The 20210-nt window shown below is 40.7% G+C and overlaps 1 protein-coding gene across 3 annotated transcripts in view; it reads left to right on the top strand.

The window, feature by feature from the left end:
* The window catches only part of LOC149238934 (putative cyclic nucleotide-gated ion channel 20, chloroplastic), a 531460-nt gene that overhangs the window by 122227 nt on the left and 389023 nt on the right, over nucleotides 1–20210 (top strand). For all 3 annotated transcript variants that reach the window (XM_089373243.1, XM_089373244.1, XM_089373242.1), the window contains one exon: nucleotides 12847–12945. In XM_089373243.1, the coding sequence (XP_089229369.1) occupies nucleotides 12847–12945 (99 nt within the window). The remainder of the gene's footprint in view (nucleotides 1–12846; nucleotides 12946–20210) is intronic.

Here is a 20210-nt window from a genome sequence, read left to right as displayed (position 1 = left end):
ATAAATGATACATTATAATTTATTAAACTTAAACATTAAGATTTAATTTACATCACATTTACTCATGAATGATCACATAATGAAAATAAAAATATCGGAATATCCAAAAGCAACCTTTATTAGATATCCAAATCTCAAAACCAGCCTTTATTTATATTAATATATGAGGCTGCAAGTACAATAAAGACTATAAGGCTGCAAGAGAGAGATCCAAATCAGGATTTTCTGCATCCACATCCCATTCTTTAGAAGGACCACTGTTGTATTGGGAGTCTCCTCCTGCATAGTCGAACGACCTTAGTGCTCTTGATTAAATACACGTTTCATACCCTAGTACCCTACATAATTTTGATTATTGGGAGTTTCCCCTGCATAGAGGGCTTGGTTCTCTTGATTAAATAGAAGTTCCATACCCTAGTACATGATAAAATCCAATGGAAACATTGCAACCCCCTCAATCCTGAAATCCTGAAAAACAAAAAAGTCTGCTGGATTTTGAGTGAGATCTAAAATTCTACTTTCTCCATATGAAATCCAATGAGGGCGAAACCACTCTCAAACATCCTGAGTCATTTCATGGTAATGTTAAAAATTTAAGTAAAAGGATGAAAATGAAAAATAAAGGAGAATATCACTTTTACTTTAAGAATTTAACATTACCATGAACTGCATGTCAACACTAGGGCAAAAATTCACTTTTATAACTTTAGACACACATCTAGAAAATTAAAAAACAAATTTTGAAAAAACAAAAAATTAAAAGAAAACACAATTCAATTGGGAAACGCGCGCTGTACGGCCTGGAAACGCGTTTCCGGCCGTACGGCCATGTTTCTGTTTCGGGAAACGTGGCCGTAAAGCCGAAAACGCGTTTCCAGGCCGTACGGTACGTGGAAACGCGTTTCGTTTCGTTTCCTGGGAGGAAACGACCCCTAGGGCCACGTTTCCTGCAACTTAGTTAGAGAGGTAATATGGACAATGAATAGCAGTAGGGCAGCAGACGAAGAAGGCTTCCAAGCAGAGTTCTTCAAGCATGGACTTTGCCCACTAATAGGATATCTGGTGGACCTTTTCAACTAGGTAGTTTGGGATGGATTTCCAGATGGTTGGTCACATCACATTATCTACCCGATCCACAAGTCAGGGCCTACTTCCGACCCCAACAACTACAAGAAAATCATGGTTGGGCACACATTCTCCAAGCTATATACTACAACACTCCACAGGACACTCTCCCATTTCCTTGAGCAGAGACAACTCAGGGCCAAGGGCCAAGCAGGATTTTGCCCAGACCACCAGACGATCGACCACATCCTTACTCTTTGTGAGGTGATTGAGGAGGCTAGGCATCGATCCTCTAAAGTGTACTGCTGCTTTGTAGACTTCCAGAAAGCCTATGACTTAGTCCCGAGGGAAGATCTTTTCCAGAGGCTAAGAGAGATTGGCATTTCCTCGATTCTCTTGACAGCTATCATGCGCCTCTATGAGGCCATCCTTGGTCGTGTCCGCACAGTCGGAGGAATGTCGGATTTCATCCAAGGCACCATTGGAGTCAAGCAAGGATGCCCTCTTTCTCCTACTTTATTTGGGATATATTTCGATGAGCTTGAGTCCTTCCTCCGGGAGCATATCCAGGATACAGATGGGTGTCTTTTTCACCAGGTCCGGATTTCCATCCTCCTTTTTGCAGACGATATTGCCCTTATAGCCTCTTCCCAAGAAGGCCTTCAGAGACAACTGGATGCTCTCGTAGCTTTTTGTGACCAGAGGCATCTAACTGTGAATTTGGGTAAAACCAAAGGGATTATCTTCAATGGAGTCGAGAAAACCTTGGACTTCCACTTCCTATTTAGAGGAGAGGAGATCGAGATTGTCAGCACCTATACATATTTGGGAGTTAAATTTTCAGCGCCTCGCTTCAGCTTGCGGCCATCCCTTCAGCCTCAGATCAACAAATGGTATAGCTCCCTAGCCCTTCTGGAGAGGCAGTGATTCCGGCACTATTTCCAGGACATCTCGTCCAAAATGAGCATCATGGACACTTTGATTCGCTCCACAGCGCTTTACGGCTTAGAGATTTGGGGTCCCTCTCTCCTAGAGTCAGATTGGGCTTCAGCGGAGCAGGTCCAGACCCTCCTTTTGCGCCGTTTCATTAGGTGAAAGCAGACAGTTCCTCAGCACATCATTCTAGCAGAGTTCGGGTCTCAACCTTTCCGCCTAGAGGTGATATTCAGGTTAGTGTCGCTCTTGTGCAGGCTTCGAGGCCTGGCAGACGTGAGGAAGGGTCGTGACAGATACCACATATTGCTTCTTGGAGAACATCGCTTGTACGCAGACAGGCCGATCCAAATGTTGTTACACCAGTGTGACAGAGCTTGTGGAGACTTCAGGAATCCAAATTGACCATCTCCATCCTTTTCATTACTCTCTGAATGCTCCAGGCCACCTCCTTCCCAATCAGCAAGAGCTGAATAAAATCATTAAGGAGGATATCTACAGACGATACATTCAGACCTCATGGACCAACCCTCCCAATGGGTTGTGTCCAAAAATGGCCTTCTACGCAGAGCATTGCTTAGAGATCAGGGATGGGCTCATCATCAGACCCCAGTTACGTTCCAGCATTGGATGCATGCCCTTAGAATCCCCCTTGAGCAGCTCAGAGTTGGGTCTCACAGACTCTGGGTGGAGATAGATCACCACATCGATGGGGCAGATAGGATTTGCCAGCTCTGTTACTTACAGGAGATAGAGACAGAGACACACTTCATCTTCGGATGCCCTGCTTACTACGAGATTCAAGGTCGTTTCCATTGTCTCTTCAGGTCTTCTCAAACTTTGACTAGCTTCCTCAGATATGTTGATCCGAGATGCCTTGTGCTTTATCTCCAGGAGACCTTCAGATTTCGGGCCTGTTCTCTTCAACGCCCGACTAGATCAGACACCACGCAGAAGATCACGGACTTCTTTAGGGCGCTACCATCAGCGTGGGGCACCAAAAGAACCATTGACCGACCCACAAACACTGAGGCCAAATCAGTGTGGTCCCGGGGGGGCCGACCCACCAAACTGCACCAGCGCTCCAGGATTGGATCCACCCCTGGGAGGCACCCTAGAACCTCCAGGCGACAGCAGCGACAACCCAGTATGCCCATAGGACAACAGACTTTGACAAGCTTCTCTCAATTTTCTTCTCTTGGCCTCGGATGTTAGGAATAGGAACTGGATAGGGGACTCCTTCCCCCCCTTTTTCTTTCTTCTTCTTCTCCTTCTCTGCTTCATTGCAGTGCTTTGTTTCAAAGCGGAGAGCTTCTAGCTTCTACATTTACATTTACATGTGCTTTCTGCATTTTAAAAGAAATGTTAAAGGGGACTGTTTGGTCCACCAGCTTGGCATGATGTAATCTTTGCAACCAACAGTCCTGTTGACCTATTATGGTCATTTGTTGGACATTAATAAAATTATCTTATCTTATCTTATCTTATCTACCGCTGCAACAAGTCAACAACAAAAGAGACAAGCACGGTTTAGGTATGCATTGTAATTTTAATTTGTATTTATTCATTATTATGCACTTACATGTGTTTTGTAGGCAGAGGTAAGTTGAAGGGTACTTTGTTTTGTTTTGGGATTGGTTTCGCTAGACAAATTTTGCATGCAGGTAGAAGAAGATTCAAGTATAGCTTCAAGCAAGAATTCAAGAGTAGAAGTATCAAATCAAAGGAAGCATTGCAGTGGGACATCCTTTGAGACATGACAACCATCTGTACATTGTGAAGAAGTGTCAAGGCCAAGAGTCATGATTGTAAAGTTGTAAAAGATTCATTTGTAGAAGTGCCATCATTGGAAGAGTCATTATTGTAAAAGAGTCAATCTGCCTAGAGTCGAAAAGGCATTATTGGGAGGTATAGGAGTCTCTGTTGGGATGATGTCATGGTTGGGTTGCAGGTCATGGTATGATTGGGTGTTCGGTCAAAATCATTGTAAATCATATTGTATCGTGGATCGTTGTCCCTGGTACGGGAATCCACACTCTTGTCTCATTTTAGTCATTATAGGGTGGCAGGGAGTTGCTAGGCTGGTGCATGAAGTTGCCTACAGGTTGGAGCCTGTGAACAATTTAGGGTGGTAGGTTGGTCTAGGATGTTGGGGCATCCATTCAGTTGACCACTGAAGAAATCAAGGCGTTGGGGCATCCTTCCAGTGGGAGTTGGAGAAGAATTATTTTCTAGAATTCTAGGAAGTTGTTTCTTTCATTTTAGTTGGCGCTGAAGGTTAAACAATTTATTAGAAAAACGTTTGGTGGTTTTTGACCTGGAGGGGGTTTTCCATGTAAAATTCTTGTGTCTACTATGTTCTTTTATTTACTGTTATTACTGCATAAACATTAATAATAATTGAAGATTATTTAATGCTCTAAAAAGAAATAAAAGTGCTAATTGCTAAGGAAGACTGGTTGACCCCCCCTCTCAGTATTTCCAACAAAATGGACACCAGATGTAGGCACTCAGCCAGGGCAAAACCCCTATGAAGGGGAAAAAGCCAGTCAAACTCAACTCTTACTTTAGTAGATTCAAATCATGATGAGACAATCCAAGAATTTTGACCAAAACATTGACACCCTCCAATCCTTCAGGTCAGCTTCCCTTGTAGACAAATCAAACTGAAGTCAAATCTCCAAGTCAACAAAGATTAGTTCTTTTGCAATCCTAAGATTTTCGATCTTCACTGTAGCCTTGAAATTTTCAATTCTTTCTGCAATCTTGAAATTTTTGGTTTTCTTTGCAATCTTGAGATTTTTGGCTTCCCTTTAGATAGTAGTCTATTCTTCTTCATTGTACCTTCTTCTTCCTTTAAGATATCTTGCATCCTCTTCTTCATTGAGAAGTTGCAAGTCGAATTACTTGTCTTATGCTTCTCCAAACAAGGTCGAATGCTAGGGTATATATAGTGGTTTGTCACTGTACTATTAGGTCGACATGAACAGTAGATAGTTCGACTTATAGAAGATGGAGCTAGAGCCAACTTGAAGGATGGAGGTATGTTATATACTTTGACTCAAAAACATATTTTTCTTCTTTGACATAAGAAGCCCAAAAAGGGTCTTTTACATAACGATTTTGATTTGACTCAATATAAAAATCCTAGAGCACACAATGGGTGCTTTGACTTATTGACCAATGACCCAAGCATGAAACCCATGCTTTAATAAGTCATTTTTCTGTTACAATAAATTCCTTTTTCTTTCTTTTGACAAATACAATTATGAAGACTGACTCTAGTTACATTCTTCAACTGACACATGGGGGATCGTTGAGGCCTTCATTGTATGGTATTGTTCTCAAGATCGTGGTTAGCTTTGGATGGGTAGGCTTTGACATCGTGGAGATGCTTGGGTAGGATGTGTTTGGCCTGTTTTTGCTCAAACTAGCAGGCCTAGTATCTAGGCTAGAGCTAGAGGGCACAACAACAATATGGGACAAAGGCCCATTGTCACTACATCCTGTCCCCTTCTCTTCTTGGATTTTAACCGACGAGAGGAGTCCTGGTAACCCTCACCTTTGATTTGTGTGTTTATACTAGGGTTTGAAGTGAGGCAAGGATAACTCATTCAAAGGAAAGGCTCAATTGAGGCGTGAGCTTTGGGAGAAGCTAGAATGGCTTTCCATGAAAAGTCCCTTGGGAGAAAGACTATATTAGAGCTAGGGTTGGAGTATGTGATGGGATAGGAGTTCATCCAGGGTCAATATAGTCAAGAGAAAAGGTTTTGAACGATATGGTTCTAAGTTACAAACCTTCAAGAAATCCCAAAGTCAAAAGAAACTTCAAGGTTTCCCACTTGGTATGATGGCTAGGGCATCAATTATCTTGAGATTCTACTGTGAGAATTGCATGAAATTTGGAGGAGAGCTAGAGGAAACACCAACGTCAAAGTTCGTCCAATTGGGTTTTGCAAGGGCTCACTCCAAATGAATTTCGTACCAAGCCCTAGAGAGGCTACCTATCCTTGCAGGACGAGGAAAAAGAGAGAGAAGAAGGTGAAGAAAAAGAGATTTGTCAATGAGAAGGTGATCAACAAGGATTTCTAGACCAGTGCCTTCCTATTGGGAAAAATGGAGTCAAGAATTACTTAGATTTGATGATTTCTCTCTATCAAGGAGATCTATGCAACTTTGCTAGCCCTAAAGGAGGTAGCTACACAGCTACAATAGATATTTATACTTCGTTGACAATGATTGGTGGAGATTCAAGGCTGCAATATGCAAAACAAGCCTCTAGGAACATTCATTCACATTATCTATGAGTAATGCATGCAATAAATCCAATAATCTCAATGTTTTCATGAATTCACATTAAATTAGGGCACATTCAAGATCATGACATGATATTCCGTACATTAGACATGTAACAATGTAAAAATCTAGCATTAAAAGTCTCTTATAAGATAATGAGAATATATCCATCCATCAATACTGCAAAGAGAAGCTCCAAGACAGGATAACGAAATTTCCAATGGTCAAAGTGCATCCCAAACGTCCAAAATTCGTCCAAAATTGCAGGTCTGATTCTTCTACAAGAGAGATCCAAATCTAAGTGATGATGTCTAACACAAATGAGGCGTCTTATATATATATGAGGCTCCTCAAGTTCAAGCTGGTATAATTTGGCCTAATTAAACCCCTACTAATATTTTAATGTGCAAATAACATCCCTTTTGGTGACAAGCCCACCAAATAGCTCAATAGGTGAAAAACAAGCCATCCAAAGCTAGACAAAATGATAGAATAATGGTCAAGAGGGTTATTGGAAGGCCTAAATGAGTACTCAAAGTGCCATGATCAAGAGGAGGGCTCCAAAAATGATTATCAAGGGGGTGGCTCCTTGATTTCCAAGCAAAACATCTTTTGGTGTTCCCAAGTGGCCGTGGGGTACAATCAATGGCCTCATGGGTCTTCAATAGCTCAAATAAGTCGATGCTCGATTAGTAAGGGCTAGAAGATGATGCATGCCCTCATGTGTCTCTCCGGATGAGACAAATCCCCATCTGGGCCTAGGATATATTGGCAAGTGTTGGGTACAAATGTGGCCGACTGGACAACGTGGTCCAAGTGCATCATCATCTCTGTATAGTTGGGGCATGAACAAACAAAATGTGGTGCTGAAGAAGCCCATGTTATGGCAATTAATGCTTTGTTGTAGTGGAGGCCCATGGCTCTCAACGCTCAACCTAAAAGTGTCATTATGACCCTTTGGGGGTGGCTTGGGTCCCATATAGGGAGGCTGAGTCCAAGATGGAGACCCATCTATGATCTTGTATAAGATCCAATGCTTTTCCTCACCTTCTAGTACAATAATCCATTAGTGCAATTGAGTAAATAAGCTTATTAATTAGGGGCAAAAGTGGACACTTCATAGTGGCACGCCCTTCCAAATGGGCTTTAGAAAGTACATGTGTTACCTTGCTTGACAAGAGAGGTTAATAAATGACCCTATTAGATGGTTTCAAACCTCTAAGGGAGTGACAGGTCCATGGTACATCCATCAAATGGAAAGTGTCATAATGAAAAGTCATACCTTCGGGGTTGGAAGGCCCACCTTCAAACATATGATCATAATAGATGGGCGAAGGCACAAGATGGCTGGCTCAGGTGGCGGAGAATAGTGGCACCTCGAGCTATTTGGTGGTTGCAAGGGGTTGCTGGCTTCCTGCTGAAGACAAATCTAGGAGAAAATTTCTCTTATACAGGTCATCCACTTATGGTGGGTAACATGGCCTTTACAAATATTTCGCCATCAGGTTTCAGGAGAGGAGTATACGGTATGAGCATGATGGGCCATTAGTTATAGTCAGAGTGGCACAATGTCAACATGGTGGCATCCTTTTGAGATTTGCATGGGACCCCGTCATTATAGGGCTTGGCAGTTCAATTCATTTGAGGGATGAATTATCTTCTATAGGAGGATATCAGGCAACTCTTCCATTGGGTCTCAGTTTTACAGAGTGCATTTCACTCCCTAGTGACCTGTAAATGGCACGAGGCACTTCACCGGTATAACAGGATGATCAGCAGGAGGAGATCACATAGAGCTCAAGCGAGCGAGGATTCATCTCCATGGGAGTTGGATTGCATCTTTAGGAGTCTACTCTTGAAGTGCATGAGATTGGTTTCTCAGCAAGGCAACTTCTCGAGGAGTTGATTAGGGTTCCACATGATCATGGTGCTCTATTTACTAGCGATATGTAAAATGTTCCTAGTGATTATATCTTGTGGAGCAAGGAATGCTTCACATTGAGTAGGATGGCTCGAGACATTGGTGTCTATTAGTTTTTGATTATGGTGGTAGCATCAAACATGTTTTCTAGTCTCAGATGGTGCTAAGAGACTAAGGAAAACAATATCTCCAATACCCAGAAATGGTTTCACAAGATATGACTCTGAAACACCTTAAATAAATTAATTAACTGAGTTTTCTAGTCTCAGATGGTGCTAAGAGACTAAGGAAAACAATATCTCCAATACCCAGAAATGGTTTCACAAGATATGACTCTGAAACACCTTAAATAAATTAATTAACTGATAATTAAATTATTTCCTAATTTTAACTTAGGAAGGTTGGTTAATTAAAGTTAATTAATTAAGGATGTTCGAGATTTCTCTAGAGACTTCTATTGATGAAGTCTAATTGATCTTAGCCATTAATGGTGATTTCATCTTGGCCATTGAAGTCTCAACAAGAGATTATAAGAGTAGGTCGAAGGGATGAAGAGAGATACAATTGTTAGAGCATCAACTATCTAGGTAGATCGAGTTACCCAGTTCACAACTTCAGTGAGGCCACAGTTTGAGCCAGATGGAGAGCATCAAAGAGAGGGAGCAACAGAAGTTTAGAGAGAAGAATTCTAGAGAATTTGCCAACATTTTTCCAGTGCCGCAGAGGTAGGAAAAGGGAGGTCAAAATCTTCTGTAGAGAGAGTTGTCTGGGCAATGCGAGTTAGCTAGTCCAACAGAGTGAGTTGCCGGAAGGCAGAGCCAAAATTTTCTAGAGGCAGAGGGAGGCTAGATGGTGCAGTTGGAGGCAGTTCTAAGGCTGTGCATATTGCCTAGAGCCAGCGGTGCGAATTCTAAGAAGAGTGAGTTTGCGAGTGTGGGGTTCAAGCAGGCCAGTAGAGGCTGATTTGATTGTAGAGGGAGAAAATCTTCTCCAAATAAGTTTGCCAGTATAATTGTCGGAAGATTGCTAGTTGGGCATCAAGATTATTGTACTCTACAATTCGCTGCATAATAATACAATAAACCCTCATCTTGGGCACCGATTTTCCCTTTGGGGTTTTTCTGGGGACTTTTAGTCCAAAATAATTGTGTCTATTTTTATGTGTGTGCATTTATTTCTCAGTTTCTAAATTTAACTTCCGCAATATATTTTATTTGTGAAGAATGCATTAGTGAATTATTTGGATTTGCCGTAAACAAATAAATTGCTAATTAGTTAGGAAAATAATATCTAGTTGGTGCATTTCAGGAAAATTTCACAGTGTTGAAGGATTCCTTTATGACATGACAGTGCATGGATTTAGGGTGACTCAGTGGCACATTTGGGACCCTGGTATTGTTTGCAGTGATAGTTTGGTTTAGTAGAGAGAGAGAGAGCGCTTGTTCGAGCATTGCTTGAGGACAAGCAATTTTCGACGGGGAGGACTGTAATATTCCCAATTCTGAGCATGGTAATCACTAAGGAGTTTTACCCAATTTTGGTAATATTAATTAAAAGGGGTGAATATTATTTTTGGAGAAAGACAATCAATATTATCTTATTAAAAATAATGACAACAAATATTATTTATTGGAGAATGAAGACAAATTATTATTTTATTGGAGAATGGTGGCAAATTATTATTTATTAAAATGGCAGCAAAAATCCATTTAGTGGAAAGTGGCCCCAACTATAAAAATAATATTAGAAAGGTGAATCTAGAAGCTAGAGGAAGGCTCAATGAAGAAATATAAAAGGAGGGTGGACTCATTTGCAAAGCATTTTATTTCTCTCATATCTCATTGACATTGAAAAGAAACTCAAGCGAGTTTTAGACTTAAGGGTTTCAAGAAACTCTAGGTTGATTTCGGTGGACTTCGAGTGCCACCCTAGTTAGCTCTTGGGGAAGATCACTTCAGGTCTCCCATTTGTGTTTATCGTAGGGTCATATAATCTTCAAGAGGCCGAATCATTGCCACATCAATTCAACAGCTCCAATCTTGAGTGATTGCGGAAAAGACCATGGGTATTTCTATGATTTATTATAAATTTTATCATTTGTTTGCCTCTTTTGTACAAATCACCAATCCATTTGTATTGTTGGTTTTTGTTCTTAATAATATCATGCATCAAACGGTTCATTGCTCACCAGGGGTTGGGAAAATCATGGGTTCCTAAATGATAAAGGAGGCTCATCTAGGGCATGTAGGAACCAGGGTGATGGCCATAATGATGGGGTAGAGCTCATGTATTGGCTTTTTCCCACATGCTAAATGTGTTTGTTCTGGCCATCTTTTGCATTTTGTGGTACATTTTCCTGTTGAATGTGGCCAATTATGCTTTTACTTTTCTTTTTAGCTGCATCAACTTCTAGGGCATCATTTCAGGCCCGACCCAAGGTGTTGGCAAAGGGATGGGAGAGCTAGCCCTATGTGGACCCAATGGAGGAATGTGGACCCAAGTGGGAGAAATGATGAATGGGGTTATAATGAGTGGAAATAGGGCAGTATATGTGGATGAGGGAGCGAGACCATGCAACCAAAATCAAGGTTTCCCATGAAATACCATCCCTAAAGCCAGATGGCCAGTAAAAGGGATCCCACGAGACTAGAATCCAAGGTTAATATCCAAAAGGGGTCTAGGGGACAAGAGCACATACCTAGCCCATTCTTTTTGCCGAATCCCCCCATTAATCCATGCCCAAAAGTATCCATGATAAGCAAACTACAATACTCAATTGCCAAATGACAAGGCATACCTTTAGGTTAAGGAGGCCCACCTTCAAACATACAATAATGGCAGATGGGTGAGGGACTACATGTTAGGCTTAGGTGGTGGAGAAATGGCACAACGAGCTAGTTAGTGGTTGCAAGGGGCTGCTGGATGCTGACTGAGGATCATTTTGGAGAAAAGAATTCTCCTAGGGATATCACCCACAAAATGGTGGGTAATAGCCCAAAAATCCAACTATTGCTAAGTTACTCAGAGTATTTCTTAAGGTCTTCTCCCTATCATCCATAGTGATAAAACTCTACTTATGACAAATACATCAAGCTAGCAATGGTGTTAAATTATGGTATGTTATATGCTTAGAGCAGTTTACTTATTTTTCTTCTTTTTTGCCACAGATTAGCAATCACATATACATTAAGTAAAGTGCAGATAGAACATTAAATGATCAACAGAAAACAACCCAAGACAAGAGACACAGATGTGGCGGCTAGTCAGGGACAAACCCCAATGCGGGGAAACTCTTTGATCAAATCTTCTTTTATCTTCAATAGTTCAACAGAGAGAAATAGTACAAAATCTGAATTCTGTAATTTTATATCAGCAGCAGCAAACACTAGATCAGCAAAGTCAAACTTGGTCAAACTAGCTGAAATTGACCTCTAAAATATTTAGTCAATTTCCGGTCAACTTGTCCTCGAATAGCCTAAAGAAACAGCCCTTGAACAACCCCAAAAGTTCAGTCAATTTGCAAATTTTTGAAGTCAACTTGCAGCCCTAAACTAGGGCAGTCAACACCGGTCAAACTAGAGGTCAGATCACCTCGATTTTCAATACAAAAATTGCGGCCTGCCTAGGAGAGGCAACCACACCCAATCCACACTTCTGGAAGATCAATGCTTGGTCAACGCTGGTCAAAGAGATGACCTGCTGCCCTAGCGTTCTTCTTTCTGTGTCTTCCTTGCCCTAGGATGTCTTCCTTTCAGCCACATGTGTGAGAGAGAGAGACTCCTTTTATGCGTAGGAGAGAGAGAGAGAAGATGAGTGAATTGAATTGTCCAAATGAGGAGAATGCTCCTTGTATTTATATGCAAACGTTGAGGTTGAATCGACATGACTGTTGGGCTTCTGAGCCTGCATAAGTTTGCTGGCCGACCTTGACAATTTGTCCATAATCAAAATAAATTCATATCTCCATAAATACTTATCGGAATCGGATGATATTTAAATCAATCCTACACCTCTCGATGAGAGGAATTTAGGAAAAATATTAGAAGCCATAAATAAGGTGTTCCACATGGAGTTTGGCCCTAGTTTCCAATTTTAACACTCCCTCTCAACTAGGGAGAACTTTATCTGCAATCTGTCAGACTTTCGCTGCTATCCATCCATCAAATGCACTGTCCTGTATAGCTTGACCCCACTTTGAACTGCTCCTTTGTGTCGTGTCTTGTGTTTGCATGCATCCTCCTAAAAATATTGTACAGTTAAGGGACCTGGTGATTGGTTCTCATCATCTTCCTATGATGCAATCTGGTTTTCTGATTTGACATCGATGAGCTTCCCTTTTTTTAAGACTTCCTATATCTTTTATAATGTAGAATTAAATTGAGAAAATAACACAAATTACTTCTCGGATTATGCATTTTATTCTCCCATTAAACCCTGAAAAATGAACAAAAGTTTAGAGAAATGATTGTTTACAAACATGAAATGCTAACATTTGTATCATGAAAAAACGCTGGAACCCATGAGTTTTTGAAAACACGGTTATATTCTAGAATAAAATTAATTGTGGAAGTGTCTAATGCTTTATATTGTTGTTTTGTATTAATTATTTTGTATTATTTTGCTGCAAACAGGAAAACCTATGTATATTTTTTAATAAGACTCTGGCACTGGTGATTACAGTGGTAAGAAGTACGACAGATTTTGTCTATTTTCTCCACATGCTCCTTCAGGTAGGTCAACTCTAGAATGTCTTGACCGTGTTATTTTTCTCTTTGTAATTTGAAGCATAATTTATGTGATTATTAGTTATGTTTTGAATCTGGCTTCGTGGTTTACATCTAAAGTTAAATGTTTTTTAGACTATATAGGAATTAATGGTCAAGGTGAAGAAACAAAAGATATAGGCAAAAGTCACCAATACTTAGTGATTTTATCTGGAAGTAGTAGCAGCGATGGAGATATAGAAGTGTAGCTTTGTGCTTATTGCATGTCAGAGCAATGACTATGCTGTTCGAATGAGTATGAATCATGATAGGAAATCAACTTCAGAATACACATTCAGAATAAGGCCCACAGTGCTTTCTTTGATTAGCATGGAGCAACTGACAATAACATTGTTGTCCATTTAAGAAGAATATAATGCTTTAATGGATGAAACACATGAAGCAGTTTAGCTTCATAGAATGCTTGAAGACATGAATCTTTGATAGTCTGAAGTTCGAACCCGCACCACTAAATTGTGAAGAATTCAATTTTTTACACATGCAAAACATATACAACGTTCTTGTCACTATATTAGAATGAAGGTCAAGAACAAGGAGATTGAGTTGATTTACTAGTAGACAAGTAATGGAGCAGCAGATATATTCCATAAGCAATTAGGAGTGAAAATTTTAGAAAAATGTTGGTTGTAATAAACTTAAATATTTATGGGAGTGTTATTAACTAATGGTTGTTAAATTCTAGCCCTATAGATAATTGCATTTTCAAATTTTTTCAACATATAACATTCATCCCATAAGATAATTTCATTATTATTAGCAATTATGTAGTGAGAACAATAAACATCAACAATGCAGCAGAACTTTAAAGAACAATAGAAGAAAAACATGCACAATAGAAACACCAGGAGTTATGTCAGAGACCAGGGCAAAACCCCACAAGGGGGAAAACGCAACCGGATTCTTTTTCTATTAGATATTCATCAATTGTTCAGTTGAGATACAAAGTGCAATATCATGAGACATCATTACCAATTACATTAGACCACCTAGGGCCAATCCAAGTTAGTTCACAACTTTGTTTGTGAACTAAACAATTTTACCTCTGATAGTCAAACATGTCCAAGAGAGTTGGTATCATATCATTGTGTCAAATAGCATCATCCATGACACTTCAATAAGTGTCATTAATATCATCACTGTCATCATTACTATCTTGTTTATGTCTATCATGGTCTATAATGTCTCAAACAAAGGAAATTTGGAACAAGCCCATCAAATCAAATTATCTAGCACTTAACAAGAAATTGCCATGGAAACCCAAACACCAGAAATTTGACTGAAACCATAAACTCACAAATTGCATAAAATCTCATTAAAAATCACAACATGAGGAACAATGAGAAATGCAGCAACCAAAATCCAGCTTTATTATATATAGATAGATGCCAATACAATAGCTGGGAATGACTCTCCAGTCTCCAAACTGAAACAGAAAAACAATCACTACACCTGTGGATTCTGAATGAATCCACCAAGGGGAGATGGGTGCTCGTCCAATCTCTCTAAATCACCTGAGGGTTTTCATCTTGGGGCTACCAATGGAGTAGAGAACCACGTTCTCAACCTCTCATACAAGAAACAATATCAACTGCAAGATGTCCCAAATGATCTTCTCCTCCTCCTTTTATAGTACTGATGGATAGATCTCCAAGTCTCTAGAAGTATCTTATTTTATTATTTTATTATTATTCTAAAAGCTCCTCCATTGACTTTATCTTAAGTGACCCCCTTTTATTTTATTTTATTTTACTTAAGTCACTTTTGGCCCATTTCCTCTAATTAATTATTTTTCCTTAATTAACGTCATTTTTAACTAAGGAAAATGGTAAATCGCCCACCATACTCTCTTCGGCCACTGGAAGTCACTTCTCAGCATCCCATCTTGTAGATCTTCTCGTTTTGGTTCCAACGAGCTATTACATTGAGGTGTTCCATCAATTAATCTCCCTGGAATGCCACCTCGAGCATAATTAATTAAGTTATGCCGATAATAACCCCGTTTTACGGGAATTATCAGAAAGTCACGGAACCAAAAACAAGATGTGCGAAACTGCTCATAATGATGAATATGCCAAGCGAATGCCATCGGACCCCATAAAAACTCCTCAAAACTCCATCGGAACCCTTGATGACATAAACCTGCTCCACTGACCTAGCCATCCCCTGCCCTGGAAATCCACCCTGGTTGTACTATGAAGAAGCATAAAAATGGGGACATTACAGTCCTCCCACCCCAAGATTGCTTGCCCTTAAGAAATCCAAATCCGTGGGCCAATCTGGTGGCCCAACACAACTGAGACCCAATGCCCAGATCCCATACGAACCTCTGGTCCACGTCATGCCTCCAAGCTATCGAAACATGACTGGATCGTCCAATGCCTGGATCCCATGACCATCTCTGACTCAACCTACTACTAGTATCCACCTGGATCCCAGTGCCACCAAGAAAGAGCATCAATGTTCCATGACTTCTGCTGTGCTATAGCTCCCGCTGTGAATGTTGCCCCACCAACTGCGTACCAGCTCATCACCACTCTCCGATCCAATCTCAAGCATAGGCCAAGGTCATCCCCACTTTGCTGACATAGGGATAATGCTATGGAAACACTGGTGAACTGTCGGTCCACCTCCCATTGCTCACTGACACATATAGTAACCTCCTCATCTAAGTGCCCCAAGGGTGTCTGCTCATCCTCCATCCTAGGCTCAACATGAGCCACTAGTTGACTCTCCAAAAATGGCTCATCCCACACACTGTACATATCGTCCTCCTCATGTCCTTGCACCTTTGAGTGATCTTCATGCTGGGCCACCACCAATGGCTCATTTCTGAAATCCTCCTGAGTGTCTTCTCCTGGGCTTTCTTTATGCATGGAATCAAATTGTTGCTCACCATCCGCAATCATCAAACATAGAGGCAAAGGTAGGTTGCTATCACACAACTATTCATGCTCGTCAAAGGTGTTTTCATGCAAGTTAAAGCATGCTACATGCAACTCCTGCTCAAACATGGGCCCTTCATTTCTTCGTTGACTTGAGTTTTTTGTCATTCCTCGCTCTTCTTTAGTTTTTGCTTCTCTGTCAATTTTACATGTGTGATTTGGGGTCCATGCTCCTTGACATGTGAAGCAGATATGCCCTCTCCTCATTTGATTTCAGCTCAGCTTTGGGAGCTCTTGAGACTGCTTCTGCTTTGGTTCCTCATCCTTCCCAAATCTGAACCCTCCTAGAAATATTCTCATAAAATTTTTCCTAGCGATAGGGTCAGCACTAAGGGCTGCGAACTGCCTCAGTGACTCATTGATGAGCCAATAAATTTTAAAATTTCAAGCTCCCCTTACTGTTGTTGCAAAGTCCTAACAAAATAACCCAAATAATTAATTCGCATTGCCCAGAAATTATGTTGTTGTTGTTTAAGATGAACTGGTGTTTTTGCCCTCATTACTACAAAATTTTTGAAAATTTAACCTAAGGCTCCTCACACCAAACCCATAAAAACCCAGAAATGGTTTGACTTAAATCCAAGCCAAGATCAAGCTGACCAAGTGGTGTGAATTACCCAGTTCACCGATAAAACGAAATGATGAAGGAACACTGATTTAAAGCCCGCATACCACCCGGAAAATTCTGAAATTTTAACCACGAGCTCCTCTCATAAAAGTTAAAACCCAAAAAAACCCATAATTTTCTTGGGTAGATTCCAAAAGATACAGAAAGCCCCAATTTAGTACAAGTTTCCTACTCCGCCCAACTCTACACACTGCTCCAAATAAGATAAATTAATATCACAATGCTCCACCTCTTCAATCCATCCAATTCATTGAAAAATCATTCGTAACAACAATCTTGCAAAAAAATTAAAATTTTGCAACAAAGGATGAATTTGGCACTTCCAAAATAAACCCTCGAATACTTAAAACTGAAAAACCGAACCCGCGGGCTGAGCCAAGTTCGATGCTCTGATACCACCGTAATGCCTCAAATGAAGGAAATTTGGAACAAACTCTTCAAATCAAATTATCTAGCACTTAACAAGAAATTGCCATGGAAACCCAAACACTAGAAGTTTGACTGAAACCATAAACCCACAAATTGCATAAAATCTCTTTAAAAATCACAACATGAGGAACAATGAGAAATGCAGCAACCAAAATCCAACTTTATTATATATAGATAGATGCCAATACAATAGCTAGTAATGACCCTCCAATCTCCAAACTGAAACATAAAAACTTTCACTACCCCTGTGGATTTTGAATGAATCCACCAAGGGGAGATGGGTGCTCGCCCACTCTCTCTAAATCACCCAAGGGTTTTCGTCCTGGGGCTACCAATGGAGTAGAGAACCACGTTCTCAACCTCTCATACAAGAAACAATATCAACTCCAAGATGTCCCAAATGATCTTCTCCTCCTCCTTTTATAGAACTGATAGATAGATCTCCAAGCCTCTAGAAGCATCTTATTTTATTATTTTATTATTATTCTAGAAGCTCTTCCATTGATTTTATCTTAAGTGACCCCCTTTTATTTTATTTTATTTTACTTAAGTCACTTTTGGCCCATTTCCTCTAATTAATTATTTTTCTTTAATTAATGTCATTTTTAACTAAGGAAAATGGTAAATCGCCCACTATACTCTCTTCGGCCATTGGAAGTCACTTCTCAGCATCCCATCCTGTAGATCTTCTCGTTCTGGTTCCAACAAGTTATTACATTGAGGTGTTGCATCAATTATCCTCCCTGGAATGCCACCTCGAGCATAATTAATTAAGTTATGCAGATAATAACTCCGTTTTACGGGAATTATAAGAAAGTCACAGTACCAAAAACAAGATGTGCGGAATTGCTGACAATGATGAATATGCCAAGCGAATGCCATCGGACCCCATAAAAACTCCTCGAAACTCCATCAGAAACCTTGATGACTTAAACCTGCGCCACTGACCTGGCCATCCCTTGCCTTGGAAATCCACCCTAGTTGTACTATGAAGAAGCATAAAAATGGGGACATTACATGGCCCCAATCATCATTATCATAGGAGCACTATCATCTCTGTCATGGAAGCACTGTCATCTCTGTCATGGATTAAGTTCATTATTATCAAGAGAAAGTTACCACTGTCTTCAATGGTCATTGTCATGCAAACAAAGTCACTGCCATACAAGATCTCTGTCATGTCATTCATTCAAGGTCTCTTCCATACAACAAAGTAACTGACAAACATATAGATCATTGTCCGGTCATTTAAGTATTAAGGTTACTGTAGGTCACTGTCATGTTTAGGTCTATATCAAGGTCGCTGCCATATATGTATCAAGGTGAATGCCGAGTAGACGCTGAGTTCACTGCCATACCAAAGATGTAATGTTCCAAACTAGGAAAAAACAATGATATGCAAAGCAAAAACAAATACAACACCAGAAATTTCAAACATTCAGCGAACACCCATAAAAACTCTAGAAGTAAGAACCAACTAAGCCATTTTATTAATCAATTGGAGCAAGTACAATAGTGACAAAGCCCAGGTGATAAAACAATAAGCCCAAATGCTAAAAACAACTGCTTCAATAATGCTCTGCGCTGCCCAGAAATCTGTACTGTCTGTTGGAAAGGAACTGCTGGAAACCCCACCTCCGATGCTCAGAAAATTCTGCAAAATTAACCTCAAGCTCCTCAACCAAAACCCACCAAAACCTAGAAAGGGTTTGGCCTAGTTTTGACCCCCGAAATTTGGCCCCAAAATACCACGTCCTCCTCTAACTGCTGGAAAATACGGTATGCTTGTAGCTTACAAAAAAAGCCCCACAAATCACACCCAAAGGTGGAGATGCTCTCCTCCAAGATTCCCCTTATTTCTCCTGACAATCTTCAACTCCCCAACTCGTCCCTCAAGCTCCCATGTGTGCGCAGTGAGAGTCTTCTGCACAGACCCAGGTAGCTGCAAATCGTGCTGCACACTAGCAAAAATCTCCTGCTCTGAAACGCCTCCAAAATGTTGATACTCCACTAAAGCTCCAATGCCAAAATTCTCCTAGAAAATGCTACCCGAAAGACCCCTAAAACAACCTCTGCATGCTCCCTTCCTGCGTTGTCGAAAAGCACACACTAGCTGAGCAGAAGGCTAAAGGATAAGCTCTGAAATCCCTCCAACTCTCCTCCAAAGTGGTATAATTTGTCCTTCCTAGGGTGGCACTCGAAGTCCCCCGAAGAAAGGGTACGTTCTCCATTTGGAAAACTCGGTGGTAAACAAAGAGTGACCTGGCTAAGCAGCTCGAGCAACAAAAGTGAGTTCAATAGACAAAAGACCCTTTGTAAAGATGAGCTCCTCCTATTTATAATTTCGTGGGCCTTCCTCCCCATGTGGGCCCCTTCTCCTTGCTTTTCGATTTCCCCTCCAAGGCTATTCGAACTCCACACTTAGCCAAGTGCGTTTTTCCTATGTGGGTGGCCCCCACATTCCACTAACAAAATAATTTGGCCTTCTTTCTCCTTTACGTCATGCAAGGGATATTGCATAATCATATATTCCAAATAGTGATGATAATCATCCACATGAATGGGGATTAACTCTATTTATATGAGCCTCTTCTAATTTGAATTATCCTAAAAATGCCCCTAATATTATTCTAATGTGCAAAAATAGCATCTTTCATGACGAGCCCACCAAATAGCTCACAAACTAAAAGATAAGCCATCCAAAGCTAGCAAAAATGATGAAACAATGGTGTAAGAGGGCCATTGGAAGGCCTGAATGAGTCCTCAAAGTGCCATGATGAAGAAGATGGTTCCATGAATGATGATCAAAGGGGTGGCCCTTTGATTTCCAAGCAAAACATCTTGTGGTGCTCCCAAGTGGCTCTGGGGCACAAACAATGGTCTCATGGGTCTCCAAGTGGCTCATAATCAATTCAATTCTCTAGTATTGAGGGCTGGAAGATGACACATGCCTTCCCATGTCTCCCTGGGAAAGACAAAATCTCCTCTGGGCCTTGGATTGGCTGCCAAGTGTCGGGTGCAATGTGTAGTCAGTTGGGCAACGTGGTCCAAGTGCATCATCATCTCTATATGACTAGGGAATGAACAAACAATGTGGTGGTGTTGAAGAAGCCCATGGTGTGGCAATCAATGCTTTGCATGGTTGGAGACCCATAGCTCTCAACGCTCACCCTACAAGTGCCATTATAACCCTATGGAGGGCTTGGATGCCG

The sequence above is a fragment of the Pinus tabuliformis genome, chromosome 8, assembly GCF_031772625.1.
Source record: "Pinus tabuliformis cultivar Carrire ecotype Pingquan chromosome 8, CPIR1, whole genome shotgun sequence".
NCBI lineage: Eukaryota > Viridiplantae > Streptophyta > Pinopsida > Pinales > Pinaceae > Pinus > Pinus tabuliformis.
The sequence above is the reverse complement of the archived record's forward strand: the minus strand, read 5'-3'. Positions and strand labels throughout refer to the sequence as shown.